The sequence below is a fragment of the Labeo rohita genome, chromosome 10 (assembly GCF_022985175.1).
Source record: "Labeo rohita strain BAU-BD-2019 chromosome 10, IGBB_LRoh.1.0, whole genome shotgun sequence".
NCBI lineage: Eukaryota > Metazoa > Chordata > Actinopteri > Cypriniformes > Cyprinidae > Labeo > Labeo rohita.
Genome location: NC_066878.1, coordinates 6,513,366 through 6,531,925, shown reverse-complemented (window position 1 = coordinate 6,531,925; position 18,560 = coordinate 6,513,366). Strand labels below are relative to the sequence as shown.

At 36.3% G+C, this 18,560-nt stretch overlaps 1 protein-coding gene across 1 annotated transcript in view; it reads right to left on the bottom strand.

Moving 5' to 3' along the window:
• pknox2 (pbx/knotted 1 homeobox 2) overlaps positions 1-18,560 on the bottom strand; it is a 94,537-nt gene that overhangs the window by 34,836 nt on the left and 41,141 nt on the right. Inside the window, exons 3-4 of the mRNA XM_051121683.1 lie at positions 5,805-5,913; positions 2,977-3,113 (exon numbers count right to left, since the gene is read on the bottom strand). Coding sequence (XP_050977640.1) covers positions 2,977-3,113; positions 5,805-5,891 — 224 coding nt within the window. The 5' untranslated portion in view covers positions 5,892-5,913. The remainder of the gene's footprint in view (positions 1-2,976; positions 3,114-5,804; positions 5,914-18,560) is intronic.

Here is an 18,560-nt window from a genome sequence, read left to right as displayed (position 1 = left end):
GTTTTTATGTTTATTAACAGTTATGCATTTAACATTTTTGTCAGCTAAAGCCCTTAAAATTAAATATTCCTGAGGAAGTTCATATTTTGCATGTTTATAGTTGTCTGATGTTGGTTCATGGTTGCAATGAAATGAAGTTAAATGACATGTAAAATATTTATATTTTTAGCCCTTAAGTGTTTAAACTTATTTTACATTTTTATGACTTTTATAAAGGTTTTTATCAACTCACTATTCACTCTCTATCAACTCATGTAATGTTTAATGCCTTTTATGATGCTGATATCAAAAATGAAATATATTTTCTTTTTGCATTTTTATATCAACATGGTAAATTTAATAGATTTTTTATTTCAAAAATAGTTTTAATAAATAAAATGTCAAAAAATATATTGTAAAAATGTAAAACTGTAAAATTATTTTTTTTATTTAGGCATTTTCACATTTACTTTTTGATAGGACAGTATAGCAGTGACAGGAAATTAAGGGGGAGAGAGAGAGGGGGGTGGGATGGGGAAAGGTCCACGAGCCGGGACTCGAACTCGGGACGCCCAGAGCGTAATGGCACTACATGTCGGTGCGCTTTCCACGAGGCTATCGGTGCCAACGTAAATGTACATTTTTAAATAAATATTATTTTTTTATTTATTTAAAACAAGTTTAAGTGGTCACACTTTATTTTAAGGTCCAATTCTCGCTATTAACAAAGCATTAACTACAGCTTTTGCCTCAATGAACTCCTAATTTGCTACTTATTAATAATTAGTAATGTAGTTGTTAAGTTCAGAAATTGGGTATGATTAGGGATATAGAATATGGTCATGCAGAATAGGTGCTTTATAAGTAGTAATAAACAGCCAATATGCTAATAATTGGCATGCTAATAAGTAACTAGTTATTAGTGAGAATTGTTCCTTATACTAAAGTGTTACCGTTTAAGCAATCTAAAAACTAGTCAGAATACATTACCTAAAATGAGTAACCTAGACTGCATTACTAACTACAGTTTTCAACTTGTAATCTGTAATCAGTAATAGACTACAATTAGTAAGTAATCTACCCAGCTATGTATTCATATTTATACATTTTATCAGTACGTTTTTCCTGGGAATGTAACCCATAACATTGAAGTGGCATGCTCTACCAGACAGAAATGCCATCAAAATTCAGCTTCATACTCTCCGTTCATTCGGCTAAAAAACTGACCTATAAACAGTTTTGTGATCTTTTTCTGGTGCCTCAGAGTCAGTAGATTCAACATTGTTGCTTGGCCAATAAATATGTCTGTCCTGAATAACATTGACTCAGCAATTATGAGAAATTATAATGCATATAATTGCATACACAAATAAATACTTATTATTTAAGTAGCTAAATTTACATAATGATTTAATGAACAAAACATTTCTTGTTTGTATGCAATATACTTAGGGATATTTGCACTTCAATTGCATAAGACACCTGACAGCACGAGATGTCAAGTCTAATACAAATCTCCTTGGTTTCTACCTCACCTGTGCGCTTTCATTGTGCCGGTGTGCGTTTGGATGAGAATCAGAACAAGTTATGAGTGATGGCTCTCTGCTGCGTCTTTGAATATTTAGAGCACTTAAGATGTGTCATGTAGGATGAAACCAGAAATCTGCATGTGTGTGTGTGAGAGAGAGAGAGGAGGTGGTGAGATACATACTCTGATTCTGTGCTTGAGTATATGTGACTAGGAACGAGGGGGAAGTACGAGCAGACACTGTGTGTGTGTGTGTGTGTAAGTAGTGTGAATGTAGGCTGAGACTAGGCTTTTTTTTTTCACACCGCCTGCAGGCCGCCTCCGGCTGGCTGCTCACATCAAAGGCAGCTTTCTCTCTCTGAGGAGCTGAGAGACTGAGCCCCAGGCCTGCCCAGGCCTTCACAGACCTGCCTCAGGGGTTAGCGTGAAACCACGGGCCTCTGCCACGCCGCCGCGAGACACCGCTAATCATAGCCAGTGCTGCAGCCGGTCGAACGAACCCTCGCGGCTGCTTTCAGACAGGAACCGACGATGCTACGATATGCATGCGGCTTGCAAACAGCCGCGCTGTAATCAACCGGGGAGGGGAGGTTTGGGAATGAGCCTTTAAGTATTTAAAGTGTCAGTGTGCCATGTATTATTTACTTCATGAATAAACGAGGAAAATATGACTTATGCAGGCGAGTTGCTATCCAAATCAAGCGTCTTAGTCTGTATGCTTGTATTTAGATCAATATGTTATGAGGGTTTCAAATAAGTATAAAACTGCATTATTTATAGCTGATGGAACAATGGTGTACAGGTACCTACACAATATTCACTGGGAAAATATAACTAAAATAAAGCAACACAAAACTTTCATACTTTGGCATACATATACACCACTTTTCCAAAGTTTGGAGTCAGTACAATATTTTATTATTATTCTATTTTCCACTCATCAGTGAATCCTGCACAAAATTTATGTAAAATGTATAATGTTTCCACTAAAACATTAAGCAGTACAATTGTTTTCAACACTGATAATAATAGGGACAAAATCAGCATATTAAATATTATCTGACAGGTTCATGTGACACTGAAGACTGGCTGTGGAAAATTCAGCTTTGCCATGACAGAAATAAATTACATTTTATAATACTGTATAGTATTAGTAATAGAAAACAGTTGTTACAGTTACTGTTTTTCATATATGTTTGCAGTTTGCTAAGCATAAGAGACTTCTTTCAAAAACATAAAACCGACCGTTAACTTTCAAATGGCAATGTTTGTTTGTTTGTTTATTCATATTCCTCCTGTAAGCAACCACCTAGCAGTGCCCTAGTGACCTCTTACAACACCTTAGCAACTATCTGAGCATCTTTGCATCATGTTTTGTATCTGTAAGCACTGCAGACATTTTCACAAATCTCGATTTACTTATAAATGATGTCCTTTAATATGAAGCTGCATTACTCCATAACACTCACCTGTAAACGGCCCGTTTGTCTGACTCCAGTTGGGCTTGGGGGTCAAGGGTCACGCTGACCTGGGTGGCCCCTGCCGCTGAGGCTGCAGAGAGGTGGACATGCTGGGCCTTTGAGTTTTGCTGCGTAGTGCCTGTCATCTGCAGAAATACAGAAAACAAAATAACTACAGATCTGCTGCCTACTTTAAGACGTGCCGCTGCTGAATGTGACATGAATTTGACACACATGCTCGTAGTTGCGTTCGCGCTTTAATATAAAATGAAACAGCCTACTAGCACAGTATAACGGCTGACAGGACAGGAAAATTTGTTTTACTGACATATGGACTGACAACATCTTGTATGACCGCAGTTCACTGTTGTTCTACTGAAGCTCCCGCGTCACCTGTACCTTTTCTGTGCTTGTTTGACATGAAGTTGGAGTGCACGTCTAAATACTCTCCAGTTTGAGTGGTCGTAAAGACATTCTGTGTCTAAATAAATGAAATTCTTGTCAAGAAAAAAGAGACAGAAGCAGCAGTTTTGAGTGGGTTGGCCAACCCTAACTTCGCCTATACATTAACTATTCCTTTCAGATCAGATTTACAATTTTGTCAAATGAATTCAGTGTCCTTTCCAGAATTTTTAGATAAGACAACTTTTAAGATAACTGAAGGTAAATAACATGTTTGGAGACAGCGCAACCCATCCTGCTTTTACCTCCTCTGCGCCAGTGGGCCAAAGATGCAGTTCAAGATCATCTTGCTTGTGTGCATGTTTTTGGTGGCTCACAGCCAGGCGCTGTCATCTTATCAGATTTAGTTTATGAACACTTCACGTTTGTGTTTTTTAATAGGATACAATGTTTTTTTAAGGAGCTATAAGAGCGGAAATGTGCGCGGAGTAATCTTGTTTGTTATCTTTTCCACGATGAGGGAAAACGGCACACGTCCAGATAAAGTTCTAGAAAAACTTGAGACAAAGGCTAGCAAGGAAATATTTTTTTTCCCCCAGCATACATATTCAGGAAGGCACTTCCAGTGTCTCTGCATTCTCTCGGTTTGTCTTGACAGCGCAAGACAACGCAGCATATGGTCTCATTAAAATCTAGACTCTAAACTGAGGCACTTGACCCCTAAAATTTAAACGTAGGTCACCTGCAGGAAAACGTTCCACCTAGTCATCAAATAAAATTCTGGCAGTCGAGGTGGGCAGAGGTCTTGCCCTTTAGCAACTGAAACATTGTCAAGATGAACAAATACCCTGTTTAGGATGCATTAGTGGGAGAGAGAGTAACAACTCGTTGGTTGTCTACGCTTCCCTGTCTCTCCTGCCCTGTTTTTTTCTCTCTTGCGATGCTGCTTTGAAAGCAAGCCCCCTCCTGTTTCCCTCCCCAGAACAAAAATGGTTTAAGGGAGGAAGCTGGAAGTCTTAATCCCAGCCTCAAATAGGAAATAAATTAGCTTCTTCACACTTAACTAGCTCTCATTTGCATGTCTCCACCAGCGCGCTGCTCTTCTCCCCAGCCGCTAATCCTCAGGGCGGAGGGAAACAGCAGCCGGACAGGGAGAGGGGGCTCTGGGACAAAAACGCAGCACTGTGTCCCTCTGATTAACTCAGGACAAGCACAAGGAAGATATGACTTTGCACAGAACTACAGATGTGCCACAACTTGAGACTAAACCACATTTTACTGTAATAACCCCACTTAAAAAAAAGGTTTAATAGTATAAAATAAAATACTTCTTTTTTTATATTTGGTCTACAAAATCTGGTTATGCTGGTTTTTGAACATTAAGATTTTTAATGTTTTTTAAAGAAAATCTCCTCTGCTCACCATGCTTGCATTTCTTTGATCAATTATACAGCAAAAACAGTACTATTTTAAAATATTTTTACTATTTAAAATAACTTCTCTTTTCTCTTTGGATATATTTTAAAATGTAATTTATTCCTGTGATTTCAAAGCTGAATTTTTTGCATCATTACTCGAGTCACATGAGCCTTCAGAAATCATTCTGATTTGCTGCTCAAAAAACATTTATTATTATTATTATTATGTTGAAAACAGCTGAGTACAATTTTTTCAGGTTTCTTTGATGAATAGAAAGTTCAGAAGAACAGCATTTATCTGAAATAGAAATCTTTTCTAACATTATAAATATCTTTATCATCACTTTTGATCAATTTAAAGCATCCTTGCTAAATAAAAAAGCTTTTTATTTCAGATAAATGCTGATCTTTGGAACTTTCTATTCATCAAAGAATCTTGAAAAAACATACTCAACTGTTTTAAATATTGATAATAATAATAATAATAATAATAATAATAAATGTTTCTTGAACAGCAAATTAGCATATTAGAATGATTTCTGAAGAATCATGTGACACTGAAGACTAGAGTAATGATGCATTACATATTAATTTAGCTCTGATAACAGGAATAAATTACATTTTAAAATATATTCAAATAGCAAAAATATTTCAAAATGTTACTGTTTTTCTGTATTTTGGATCAAATAAATGCAGGCTTGGTGAGCAGAAGAGACTTCTTTAAAAAACATTAAAAATCTTTTGACTGGTAGTTTTTTTTTATCTTTTTAATAAATAATATTACAATAATAATCAGCATTACATTACAAAAAATCTTAAACTATAATTTTTTATTTGGAATACAAAATCTGGTTAGGCAGGTATGTTTTATTATTATTACTTTATTTACTATGTAAATACTGAGGTGAGTAAATGTATTTTTATCTTTTTATTAAATAATATTACAATAATACTCTGTTTTAAAATCAATAATAATGATAATGATAACAATAATAAACAGTTTGTTTGTTAACTGACCTGTTGGCTCTCCTGGTACGATGGTGGAGGAACACTCTGTGTGGCCATCATGGTCAATGCTGGTGCTGGGGACACATGTTGCATCATGGGATAGCTTCACATGGAGATCCTGAAGAAAACAAAACAGTGACATGAAAGATTATCTGCTGTTCTGTTTCATAACCAAATTTATATCTACTGGCCTTCCTACCAGAAGGAAAATAATTGTGCTTTTTATCTTTTGTAGCAGACTGCATGTGTAATTAATAATACTGATGAAAATATATAAATTAATTAATAAATACTGCAACTTTCCTGAGATCTTTGCTAAAGCAATTCCATGACAAACCACTAGGTGCTGCTGTACTTAAACTGTACTTAAACAAAAATGTATACAATGTTGTAGTATGCAAATAAAATAAAAAAATAAATAAATAAATAGTCATATGGACAAAATGTTTACATTTTAAATACCCAGAGTGTCCACTTAATGCAATTCTGTGCACAAAGTTCATACATAATATTATAATCTACAAATAATGTCACTAAGTCCAACACATCTGTATCAAGTTTAAGCAAGACAATCTAACGCATTGCTGACGACCCAATCAAAACTGTTAGCAGTACGCCTGTCCAGAAAAACAAATAAGCACCTTGAGGTGCAGGTACATGATGAGTTAGTGTTTTCTAAGGTAAACATGACAACCCCAGCAGGCCAATCAGGGGCTCATTAGTTCTGTTGTCAGAAGAGTAATTGACACTGGGCAAGGGAAGGGTGGACTCCGGGGACGGTGCACTGTGGGAAACCCTGACTACAGATAATTGGCCCCATGTTACTACAAATGGACCCCTGAACCCCATTTCTAAGTGAAGTTTTACCAAGTGCACCACAAATGCTCTGTACTCTTTGCTCACAGTTTGAAATGTCCTAAAATGTTATACTTAAATTGCACTTTTGTTTAAATATTGAAATAAAACAATCCAACACTAGCTTTCTTATTTCTTTTTTAGTTATGTATGCTCTTATCTAAGTTATATATGCTCTTCGAATGTTGGATATTGTCTCTCCCATATTAACTTTCCCATTTGAGTGCATTCAAAATAAGATTTAGTGGCATCCAAACCCCAGACGACAGCCATAAGCATATGAAACTATATTAACCGTTAAACTTGCTCAGTCTTTTGTTCAGTTTTCATTACGGAACCTCATGAATTCACACCAAAATCAATAACATGATCATTTCAGACAGTCTGACCCACCAAAACACGGTCTTCAGTTTTCCAGCCTACAGATGTAAGAAGCAGAAGCTAACAATTGTAAAGAATACTAAAAATACATAAGCAATCATAAATAATTACTCTGAAAGAACAGCACAATCACATCTGCCGAGTTAATGTGGGTGGGACCTCTGCTCCGTTCTGTAATTACATGAGACATAAATCACTCATTTAAAACGTGACCTATAAAGTTCTTTCTGTGCGTTAGTAGTAGTAATTTTCTCTCTTGAGAACAGCTTGTTAGCTCTGTCTATATCTTAACAGCTTGAATTCTTAAAGGCGCAGAATGGTGTTTATAAATGGGCGCATATGCGCATTTTCCAATTGTTTTCATCAAAGTCTGCAACAATAATTCTGTGGACAGCAGAACAAGAGGATTGTCAAGAGGATTGTGGGAAAATCACAGAGACACAGAGCAGAATAGAGTACAGATGCCAAGCCTGTCAGACGGCAGACAGGATGTAACCTTCCTCAGACAGCAGACAGACAACAGTTCGAGCGGGGAAAACAGGAAAGATCATTTTTTCCCTCGCAGCTCATCTTCAGGTTGGCAGAAGAGTGTGGAAAATGGTCGAAGGGGCCAAGACAAACCAAGCATCTATTTTAGGGAGATCACACACACACACACACTCACACAGTTTTGGGTTATCATGATCATAAACACCATCGGCACCTCTGCGCTCGGACCGTTTCATGTTGGACTTCGTGGAAACGTGAGGAATTTTCCAAGCACAAATTAGATTCTGGCTTGGCGTTGCATATTTTATGAAGCTCGTCCAAATCATACAAATTGAGAACGTTGTGTGTGTGTGATTTGTATACTGATTACACACCACGCCTGTGTTCTCATTCCAAGTGCTATCAGCCGAAAGGCATCTTCGCTGTTATCTCGCCTCATTTTAATTGCAAATTTTGTGAGCGAGTTGGTAATTAAATGGAAAATTGCACATTAATTGATGAGACTAAAGATAAAGCAATTCCAATTATTGCGCGGTATTTTAAGGGGGCCTCTCAAGTCTTGGTCCCTAGAGTGGCGTGGTACCCACAGCAGCATCATAATAATAATGCACACACCATACACACCGTGTACACCGGGTAACAACTCTATCCACAAACCTGTGTTTACAGACATGGACACACACACACGTACTTTATAATGAGCAAAGAAACCTCCGAAGTCTCGGCGGGCGAAAGGCGTGCACTGATTAAGCCTTCCGGCTTGCTCTTTTAAAACACATCATCGCACCTTCTGACTTAACATACCGGGTATTGATTTAAAAGCATCGGTCGATGCAAACGTATCGATCTGTTCATTGATATACAGTCGGAAAATCTTTCTCCGTCATGCACACGATGGCCTAAACAGCTATGTATATGTTAGGACATGCACTTTTACAGTAAGACAGTAAAGCAATAAGAAATTAATGAAACATTGTATAAGATATCAGCATGTTACTGGGCAAAAAGCTGCAATTATCTACTATATGTAGAGATTTAACTATAGGTATATTAAGATTTAACTATAGTTAACTTGAGTTAACTATAAAAATAAGCTTATGCATTTACACTACAAAACAAAATGTGTTGGTGGAATTTTTTTTCAAATTTAAAATGACTACTTTATTATTTACCTTAAAAAGTATTTTAAATATAAATGTATTTTAGCATGTGTAACTGCAGTCTTCAGTCTGATCCTTCAGAAATTATTCTAATATGCTCAAGAAACATTATTAATGCTAAAAACAGCTTAATATTTTTGTGGAAACATCTTTGTGATCATACTTTTTTCCAGGATTATTTGATGAATAAAAAATTCAAAAGAACAGCATTTAATATTAATAGCAATAGAGATATTTTGTATCAATTTAATGCATTCTCTCTGAATATAAGTATAAATTTTAGTGTTGTCAAACGATTAAACGTGATTAATCGCCTTCAAAATAAAAGTTTTGTTTACATGTACTATATATATATATATGTTTATATATACATAATGAATATACACAGTACACACACAACATATATTATGTAAACATATATTATGTAAAAAAATTTTATTTAAATGCGACTGATCACAATTAATCATTTGAGAGCTTTAATAAATTTCCTTCTTTAAAAAAAAAAAAAAGACAGACAGACATACCGAGCCCAGACTTTTGAACGGTAATGTATATTTTATGCTGTATATGCATGTATGTAGTTGCATTAAAGTCTAAATAACCAGAAACTATAGCTCTTTTGGGTATTAGTGCATTCATAAAGAATGTTTTCCAATTGAATAATACATTAAAGGTTGTTACAGCCTAAACAGTATTGCAGTGACATCAAAAAAAAAAAAAGTAAATCACTTTAAATGTAATACTATTAATAAACTAGCTCTAATCACAGAATTTATAGCTACTCCAAATAAAAAGCAATTTAAAATTAGATTTTTTTTTAATGAAATATATTTTCAGAAGTCAATACTAAACAGATTAAAGAAAATTGTCTTTTAATAGAACAATATTCTTCATAAAGCAGAAAATAAACAGAACAAACTTAATGGCTAAATAGTAAATAGTATGAAGTTATTTAATTACAGTGTTGCATGAGAAACTAACTGATGCATTTGTAAATGAGACATGCAACGCCGCAGCCAGTAACTTCATGGGTTGAGCTCATAATTACAGCTGCCAGGGAGAGCGTTTTAAAGGCTGGGGAAATGGAAAGTAAAGTGGGGATGTATTGAACATGTCTGGTGTGTGTCTGGGAAAAAGGGAGAGTTCGAATGTTAGCCCTCTTCCCATCGATACTGCTCCGCCAGACCCTCACCCACGATCGTTTGACTGTTTGATCACAGTCGATAATTAACACAGCCACCTGACGGAAAGCTGCTACTGACGGGGCTAATAGAACAATGTCAGAGCTGTTATTTAGTAATGACAAAGCCTGCATGCTAATTCAGAAAGTAAAAGTATATACTTCACTAACGATGAAGACAGCAATATTGAGACACACAATAATGTCTTTTTGTCACAAACTCTTTGATTTGAGCATATAAGTGTTATCATTTAACCAAGTTTAAGACTTAAACTTCACGGTTTATATATTTAAAAACTGCAGCTTTAACTGTGCATTCACAATTTGACGTGGCATTTACCAAACATCTGCAACTACTCTCGCTATCAGCTACAAACAAATGATGGAGGATGGCCATGTATTGAATCTCTCAGTGCGAGCCACGCATCCTTGTACACAATGCCGAAGGATCAAAGATGTGTGTGCGGGCAATGACTTCCTGTTAGTTAGAAACATCCTTTGTGGACGGCCCGCGGAGGGCTCCGCGTGCGAGCCGGTGCTGAAAAAGAGCAGCAGGTTTTTTCCCCGTTAAGCAGAAACAGGTGAGCTCTGTAGTACAGGAGGAAGTGGTTCGTGGTTTATAGACCCCATTCATCATCATCCACATAGTCTCCCTCTGCGTCTCACAGCTAGCCCTCACATCTGGGAAGAGGGTGTTTTATATATCTGTTTACCAGGCAAGCTGGCAGGCTGAAGAAACAGCAGACCTTCACTTTCTCTTGAGACACTTCCAACATGGCGCTCTGCTGGACGTTGTTTCGAAAACTAAAAACAACTACATAAATCGTTTTATTTATAGGTGAAGTGTGTTTCTGCGCCACTCATGTCACTAACAAAATGCAATAATTACAGAAAGTTCAAACGCTCACTGATGCCCCAGAAGAACGCATTAAGAGCCGGGGGTGAAAACTTTGAACAAAATGGAGATGTGTACATTTTTCTTATTTTGTGTAAATATAATTTTTTCATTTAGTACTGCCCTTCGGACGCTACAGAAGATGTTTCCCAGATTTTCATGGAGAAAATTATTCAAGACAAAATAAGTTAAATTTACCCTGATCTTCAAATTCAAAAAGTTTCTACCCCTTTGGCTCTTAAAGCATTGCGTTACCTTCTGAAGCATCAGTGAGCGTTTGAACTTTCTGTAATAGTTGCATATGAGTCCCTCAGTTGTCCTCAGTGTGAAAAGATGGATCTCAAAATCATACAGTCATTGTTGGAAAGGGTTCAAATACACAAAAATGCTGGAAAACCACAGAATTTGTGGGAACTGAAGGATTTTTCTGCAGAACAGCGGTAACAACACTATTAAGAATCAAGGGGGTGTAAACTTTTGAACCAGATCATTTTTATAAATTCAACTATTATTTTCTCTTGAAAAGGGGGATGTAAACTTTTGACCTCAACTGTAAAAATATAAGTTCGAATTAAAATTGCTTGATTACTGCAATGATGCACATTCTTTGTCTTTATAAAAAAAATTGTCAAAAATGTAATCCATAAAAGGGAAAGCCCCGTTTTAAACTCACACCATTGGCTGAGTCAATGTTGCTGTTGTCGGGCAGGTTGGGTTCAAATAAGCGATGTTTTGAAAATACTACACTGTTTATACTTCTCAGGGGAATCAGCCTGGGAAAGGCTTTCTTACAGTTGTCTTTGCATATTAAGCTGTGATAAAAAGCATTTAACCACCACAACACACTTCATCTGTAAAATGAATGATTAGTATGAATCGACAGTGAACGACTTGACGGCAAACTCCAAACATCCTCTGTGCCTAACCTGAGGAATCGTTGATCTTCAAAGCGCGCGTGTGCCGCTGCCAAAAGTGTATCTGATTGTGATTTTCCTGGCTCCTTTTCTATGTATCCTGTGCGGAAGTTTGTCAGTCACAGATGCTGCGGGGAATGCAATGAATAATTTTAAACAGCGCGCGTGTGTCACAAATGCCCAAATATCATGAATCTTAATGTCCTGAGTCAGGGCTTCTCCAAAGTGAATACATAAAACCGGCCCACCTGAATACATTCACTACATTAGAGGTCCTTCCGTGGGCAGATTTGCAATGCGTTGAGAGCGCGTTGCGAGCACGTCCCCATGCACGCCAGGAGAGGAAAAGGACAGAGATGTGAGCTTTGATTAATGAAGAAGGGAAAAGGGCAGCATGTCGGAGCAGAACCCCAGCACGGGGACGGAAAAAATCCAGACCAGGTTCTCAGGCCAAACACAAGCGCATTTAGACGTGCAAACATGCACCCCAGGGCTACACACCTTCAGGCAACATGTTGCCTTCACATACAAACACACACACCAGTGTAAAACAGCTTGGGAGACTCAGCGTCCCAGCTCTGCTCATTAACCTGTAGGAACCGCAGGTGGAGGATTAATCTCTGATATTCATGAGCTCAAATTTTCTCTGTCTCTCTCTAGATGTCGGCTTTCCATTCAGTTTAAAGGCCCAAAAATGAAAACCCATTTTTTACAAACCTTGATTTTCTTTGTTCTGCAAAACACTAAAGAAGATGTTTTGACAATGTCCACAAAATGTTCAATTGGACCCCATTGACTTTCACTGTATGGGGAAAAATACAGAAAAGTAACTCTCTTCAGTTACCCCCTGTCTTTAATGAAATGGAAGGTCAAATTCAGCACACTGCATTATGGGATACAGTCTGGGTTGCTTGTACATCGGCAGTTTTGCAAAATTTAAAAGGTTATCTGGAGAAACGCTCTAAGAAAATCTGCATTCTGCGCACAGTATGCATACTGTATGTGTCTGAGACATTCAGATTCTTCATTCACCATTCATGCAATCTATCTGCAATTTTACTTGCCTTTGTATTTATGCTAATGATTGTTTGGATATGGTAGATCTAGAAATAATTCCAAAGTGTCCTGCTTTTTAAAATTAGATTAAAGTCTTCGCTGAAATGGGTGTTGCGGAAACTTACTGTGTGGTGAAATTTTGTGATTCCCAGAGGCCCGATGGTTCGCATGCAAATGACCTCATTAGCATAGCTAAAAGCTTTTATTATAATTAGCATTTTCTCAATAGACTGCACAAGTGTGGAAAGAATGGATCCTAAAAGATTTGCACGTTCACAACTGCACGATTTCTAAAACACAGACATTTGTATAACTTTGAGACAATATGATGGAAACCTACATTAACTGTGGCCTAAAATCAGTCTAATGCTGGTAATACTGTATGGAAGGATATCCTTTGGTTTATTTTCAATACACTTCCTGGCAAGCGGCTGAGATAAAGGAGAGGTGTGCACGTACAACACGTACACTGGTTCGACTGTATGACAAGCTAAGAGGGCAAAAAAGCTAATAGCTCTCTTTTGAACAGAATTCAATGCCGCTTGGCCCCATCCATTATATGTAACACATTGGCAATCTTTAGAAAATGCACCAGAATTTTCATTTAAAGTGCTCTTATGTTATTCTAACTTTTATGTGCTTGTGTGAAGGGTGTGTATCATTTGACAATCGCATCTTGATGTCATTAGCTCACACAAGAGCGAGCGGCCGTTCCTGCCGATGACACGCCACGGCTGCGTTTTCTCACTGCGCTGATAAAAATCGGAATATCGAAGGCTGGAATTCTGCCGAAATTGGAACTCCTGAGCTCATAGAGGAGGAAGGTAATCTTCAAGAGCTTGCTGTCAAATCGGTCTGGTCGCTCTCATGTTGAGCAGAGATACGGGTAAGGGGACAGTGTGCGTGTTATCTGGCTTTCCCAATCTGCGGGGCTGTTTAAATGGATACCTCCTAATCTTACCATGAGGCATCCAGCTCTGTCGCTTGGTGAGACTTTGGGTGGATGCGGCATAAACCAGAGAAGCCGCCTGTGATAAATGTGTCGTGAGATCAGAAAGCAGTTTGTGCTAATACATCATTCTGTAGGAGTCGTTTCAGCAGACGCTTGTTGAGTGATTCTTTGACCGATGGAAACGGCGGCCACTTATGCCGTTTTTTAAACCATTTAACACGTCATCCATCAATTTCCACTCAGCTGCTGTTAATGGAATAAACCGGCATGCACTGGAAACAGGCCTGCTTTAGGAAGCCATCCAGCATAAGGAGAAACTCTGAAATCTGTAGGCATTTGTAATTTTTACTCAAGCTCTAAACTAACTAAATATTATATATGGATTAACATATTTTATTATATTAATATATACATAAATTAGAAACAATTATTATTATAGTTATTGGAAGTCAATTATTACAAATATCTAAATATATTTAAATAATAATAATTAATACATTTACAATATATTTTTATTTTATTATCAAAATATTACACACACCGTTAAAATTTCTTACAAGTATAAAATATATAAATAATAAATATATTTATACATATACTTAAATATATTTATTATTTTAAAAGCATTTTTATTTATTATCAATATTTTCATAATGTACATTATTATTACAAATAAATAAATATATTTAAAGAATAATAATAATAATTTTCCATTTCTAAAAAATTTGTTTTATTAAATATTACACACACACACACAATTTATTGCATGTTTTTTTGCTTTTTTTTTTTTTTTTTTTTTTTTTTTTTTTATTTTTTATTACAGTTTATTTCTTTTTTATTATCAAAATATAACACACACCATGTTAAAATGTATTGCAGGTATAAATGTGTATAAATAGTAAATATATATATAAATAATAAACATTTTATAAATGTATAAATTATGAATGCATTTTTATAATTTATTATCAATACTTTCATAATGTACATTGTTATTACAAATAAATAAACATATTTAAATAATAATAATAATAGCAATGATAATAATAATAATGAATATTATTATTTTATTTTTTATTATATCATCAAAATATTAGACCCTTCACCTTCTTAAAATGTATTACAAGTATAAAATGTTTATAAATAATAAATATATTTAAACCATTTATAAATGTATAAATTATAAATACGTTTTTATTATTTATTATCAATATGTTTATAATGTACCATGCTAGAAGTTTCCTTGTATAATTTATAGCAATAGCTGAGAGAGAATTTCTTCAATATGCAAGCAATGCAAAGAGCATTATAAGTGAAATATACACTACCGTTCAAAAGTTTGGGGTCAGTACATTTTTATTGTTTCTTTTTTTTTTTTTTTTTTTTAAGAAATTAATACTTTTATTCACCAAGGATGTATTAAGTTAATAATTAAAAGTTTATTAAAAGTTAATAATAAATAATTTACATTGTTATAAAATATTTATATTTTGAATAAACACTGTACTTTTTAAACTTGTTATTCATGAAAGAATCCTGAAAAAAAACAATCACAGGTTCCAAAAAATATTTGGCAGCACAACTGTTGATATTATCCAACATTGATCATTCTAATAATAAATCCGCATATTAGAATGATTTCTGAAGGATCATGTGACACTTAAGACCGGAGTAACAGCTGATAAAAATTCAGCTTTTCATCACAAGAATAAATTCTATTTTAAAGTATGTTAAAATAAAAAAACATTATTTTATATTGTAAAAACATTTTGCAATATTACTGTTTTTTTTCTATATTTTTAATCAAATAAATGCAGCCTTGATGAGCATAAGAGACTTCTTTAAAGACTATTACAAGTCTTACTGACCCCAAACTTTTGAACGGTAGTGTACATAAACTCGAATCTGAAGTGAAATCAAACAGAAGTGGAATTAGTCTGAAAGCTAGTGAATTGGAAATAAATCAAATTGAGAAATGTGTATTGACACCCAGTTCTAATGGTGGAAAATTAAGCATTCATGGAAAATAAAATAAAATAAAATAAAATAATTTAGAAGTCATTAAAAATAAAAGAGCTCTATAATTTATATAACGTATCAGTAAAATCAGTAAAAAAAAAAATGTAATAAAAAATAATAATTACAATGATGCTAATAATAATTGTAAATATATATATATATATATAAAATATATACAAATAATAACATTTCTCACAAAGTAAAAGAAGAGCGTATTGGGCTCTGGTCTGCTTCAGCTCCAGTGATGAGGATAATAAATAAGGTGCTATGCATATGCTATGCTATGAGAGAAACACAGAGCATGAGACGGCCATGCCAGGAATGTGGCAGTAGGATTAGGGCAAGGGTGATCAGCATGCAGAGGATTCAAACCCTTTCCATTCCTTCCCAAAAAAAATGAGAAAACCTCAGGAGCAAGTGTGTGTGCGCGCTCACAGAGAGAGCCACGGGGGGTTAACGAGAGGGGGGATTATCACACACACTCTCTGACTGCTCTGATTGTCAGCAGATTCCTAATGAAGAGTTTAAGTTTCAGAAGAGCACTGCAAGGAGACTCTGCGGCAGGCACGTACGTTCGGACCGGCCAACAGAGCCCGGCGGGGAGGGTCAAACGCTGGACACTGATGAGACATATGGCTAAATGGTTACAGTCATAATCTATCAGCTCCGGTAAAATTTCCCAGTATCTTACCGGAAGCGGGGGATAGCGAGCAGAGTGCAGCTGTTTAAATCTACGCAATTCATACGGGATGTGTAAGTGCGAGGTAAAGACAAGCCACTGAGGTAATGTTAACCCAATAACAAGATGTTTTACTTGGCAAGAAGAGGCTGAAGAGAGTAGGTCAATAGAAGCCATGATGGAGAGAGAGAATGACACGGAAAAACAGGGTATTACATTAAAGGAAGACAAGGTATTATTTTATTATCATCGCTAATATTACTCATTCATTCTTTGCTGAGATCCTCATCTATCTATCTATCTGTCTGTCTGTCCGTCCGCCTGTCATCCATCAGTCTATCTCTCTATCTATCTACACATCTGTTTATCCTTCTATCCACCACTCTATCATCCATCCTTCTGTCCATCCATCCATCTGTACAACCATCCCTTTATCTATCTATGCATCCATCCATATCTATCTATCTATCTATCTATCTATCTATCTATCTTCCATCAGTCTGTTTATCTGTTAATCCTTCTATCCACAACTCTGTCTGTCCATCCATACATCTGTCTATGCATCTATCTATCTATCTATCTATCTATCTATCTATCTATCTGTCTGTCTGTCCATCTATCATCCAACCATCCGTCAGTTTATCTGTTTATCCTTCTATCCACAACTGTCCATCCATCCATCCATCCATCCATCTATCTATCATCCAACCATCCGTCTGTTTATCCTTCTATCCACAACTCTGTCCATCCATCCATCTATCTATCTATCTATCTATCTATCTATCTATCTATCTATCTCTGTCTATCTATCTATCTATCTATCTATCTGTCTGTCTGTCCATCTATCATCCAACCATCCGTTTGTTTATCTGTTTATCCTTCTATCCACAACTCTGCCCATCCATCCATCCATCCATCCGTCTATCTATCTATCTATCTGTCTGTCTGTGCATCCGTCTGTCTATCCATCTATCCATCCGTCCATCCATCTATATATATATATCTGCATCTGTGTTCTGTCTATCCCTCTTTCTACCACTCCATCTATCCATCCATCCATCTGTATATCTGTCTATGCATCTATCTATCTATCTATCTATCTACTTGCCCAACCGTCTTTCCATCTATCTGTTCATCCGTCTGTCTATACATCTATAAGTCTATCCAGCTTTCTGTCAATCCATCTATCCATCTGTTTGGGTGCATTTCATGCCCTACATTTTTTCCTGGAAAAAAAAAAAAGTCTCCCGCCAGAGGATCTGGAACACAGGGAGAGCAAGGTGCCCATGGAGTATTTAGAATGTGAAAAGTTCCAGAATCCACCCAAAAAGAGTTCTAGAACATTCCATAAAACTGCAAAATATGATTCTTTAGAATGTTTATTATACACTTTCCACACTTTGTGATTTTGACAGGAGCAGAGACGTCCTGTAGAGCAAGTTTAACATGGAGAAAGAATCACTTAGAAGAGAGCATAAGACGAGACCAGTGGAGCAAAAATGAGCATGGTGGGATAATGAGGCGATGTTTGCTGCTCTTGGCCCCAACAGCTGATGTTTGTCTTTGCGTAGTGCCCGGAGCTACGCCGAATGGAATCCTTGGAAACTCCAAACAATCCAATATTAAATTTCCTCTGCAATGCCACAGGGAGAGAGAATCATGTGTGGGGGGGAAGTAAGGCAGCGGGGAGATGAGAGGGGTGAGAGAAAAAGCGACGGAGAAAGAAAGAGCAAGACAAAATACACTCAAAGAGGGTGAGAAGATGAGATGTCAGGGGGGTACGGAGAAAATGTAAGAATGAACAGAGAGACTGAGAATATTCAGGGATAAAATGACAAGCTATTCTGAATGGAAAGTCTCTCTCTGGCCATCTATAGGTCCGAGCCAAGTTTCGAACCCGCAGGTGCATCAACAACTGTGGCGGGCCGATGGCTTCCATCAGATATAGTGTTACCATGAAAGCTTCCATGTGCGCCTCAGGGAGACAGACACATTCCTCAGTGTATCTATAACATTTCAAATAACCCTCAGTCCAATTTCTGACTGTTTATTTTACTAAAATGGTAGCGTTCTTCCACCTACAGGGGCCATTATCTAAATCAGCGATGCTGGTATGCCATGACTAGAACCACATGGAATCTCTGCAAGAAACTGAATTTTTCCTTAAATTCAGAACCACAATTCA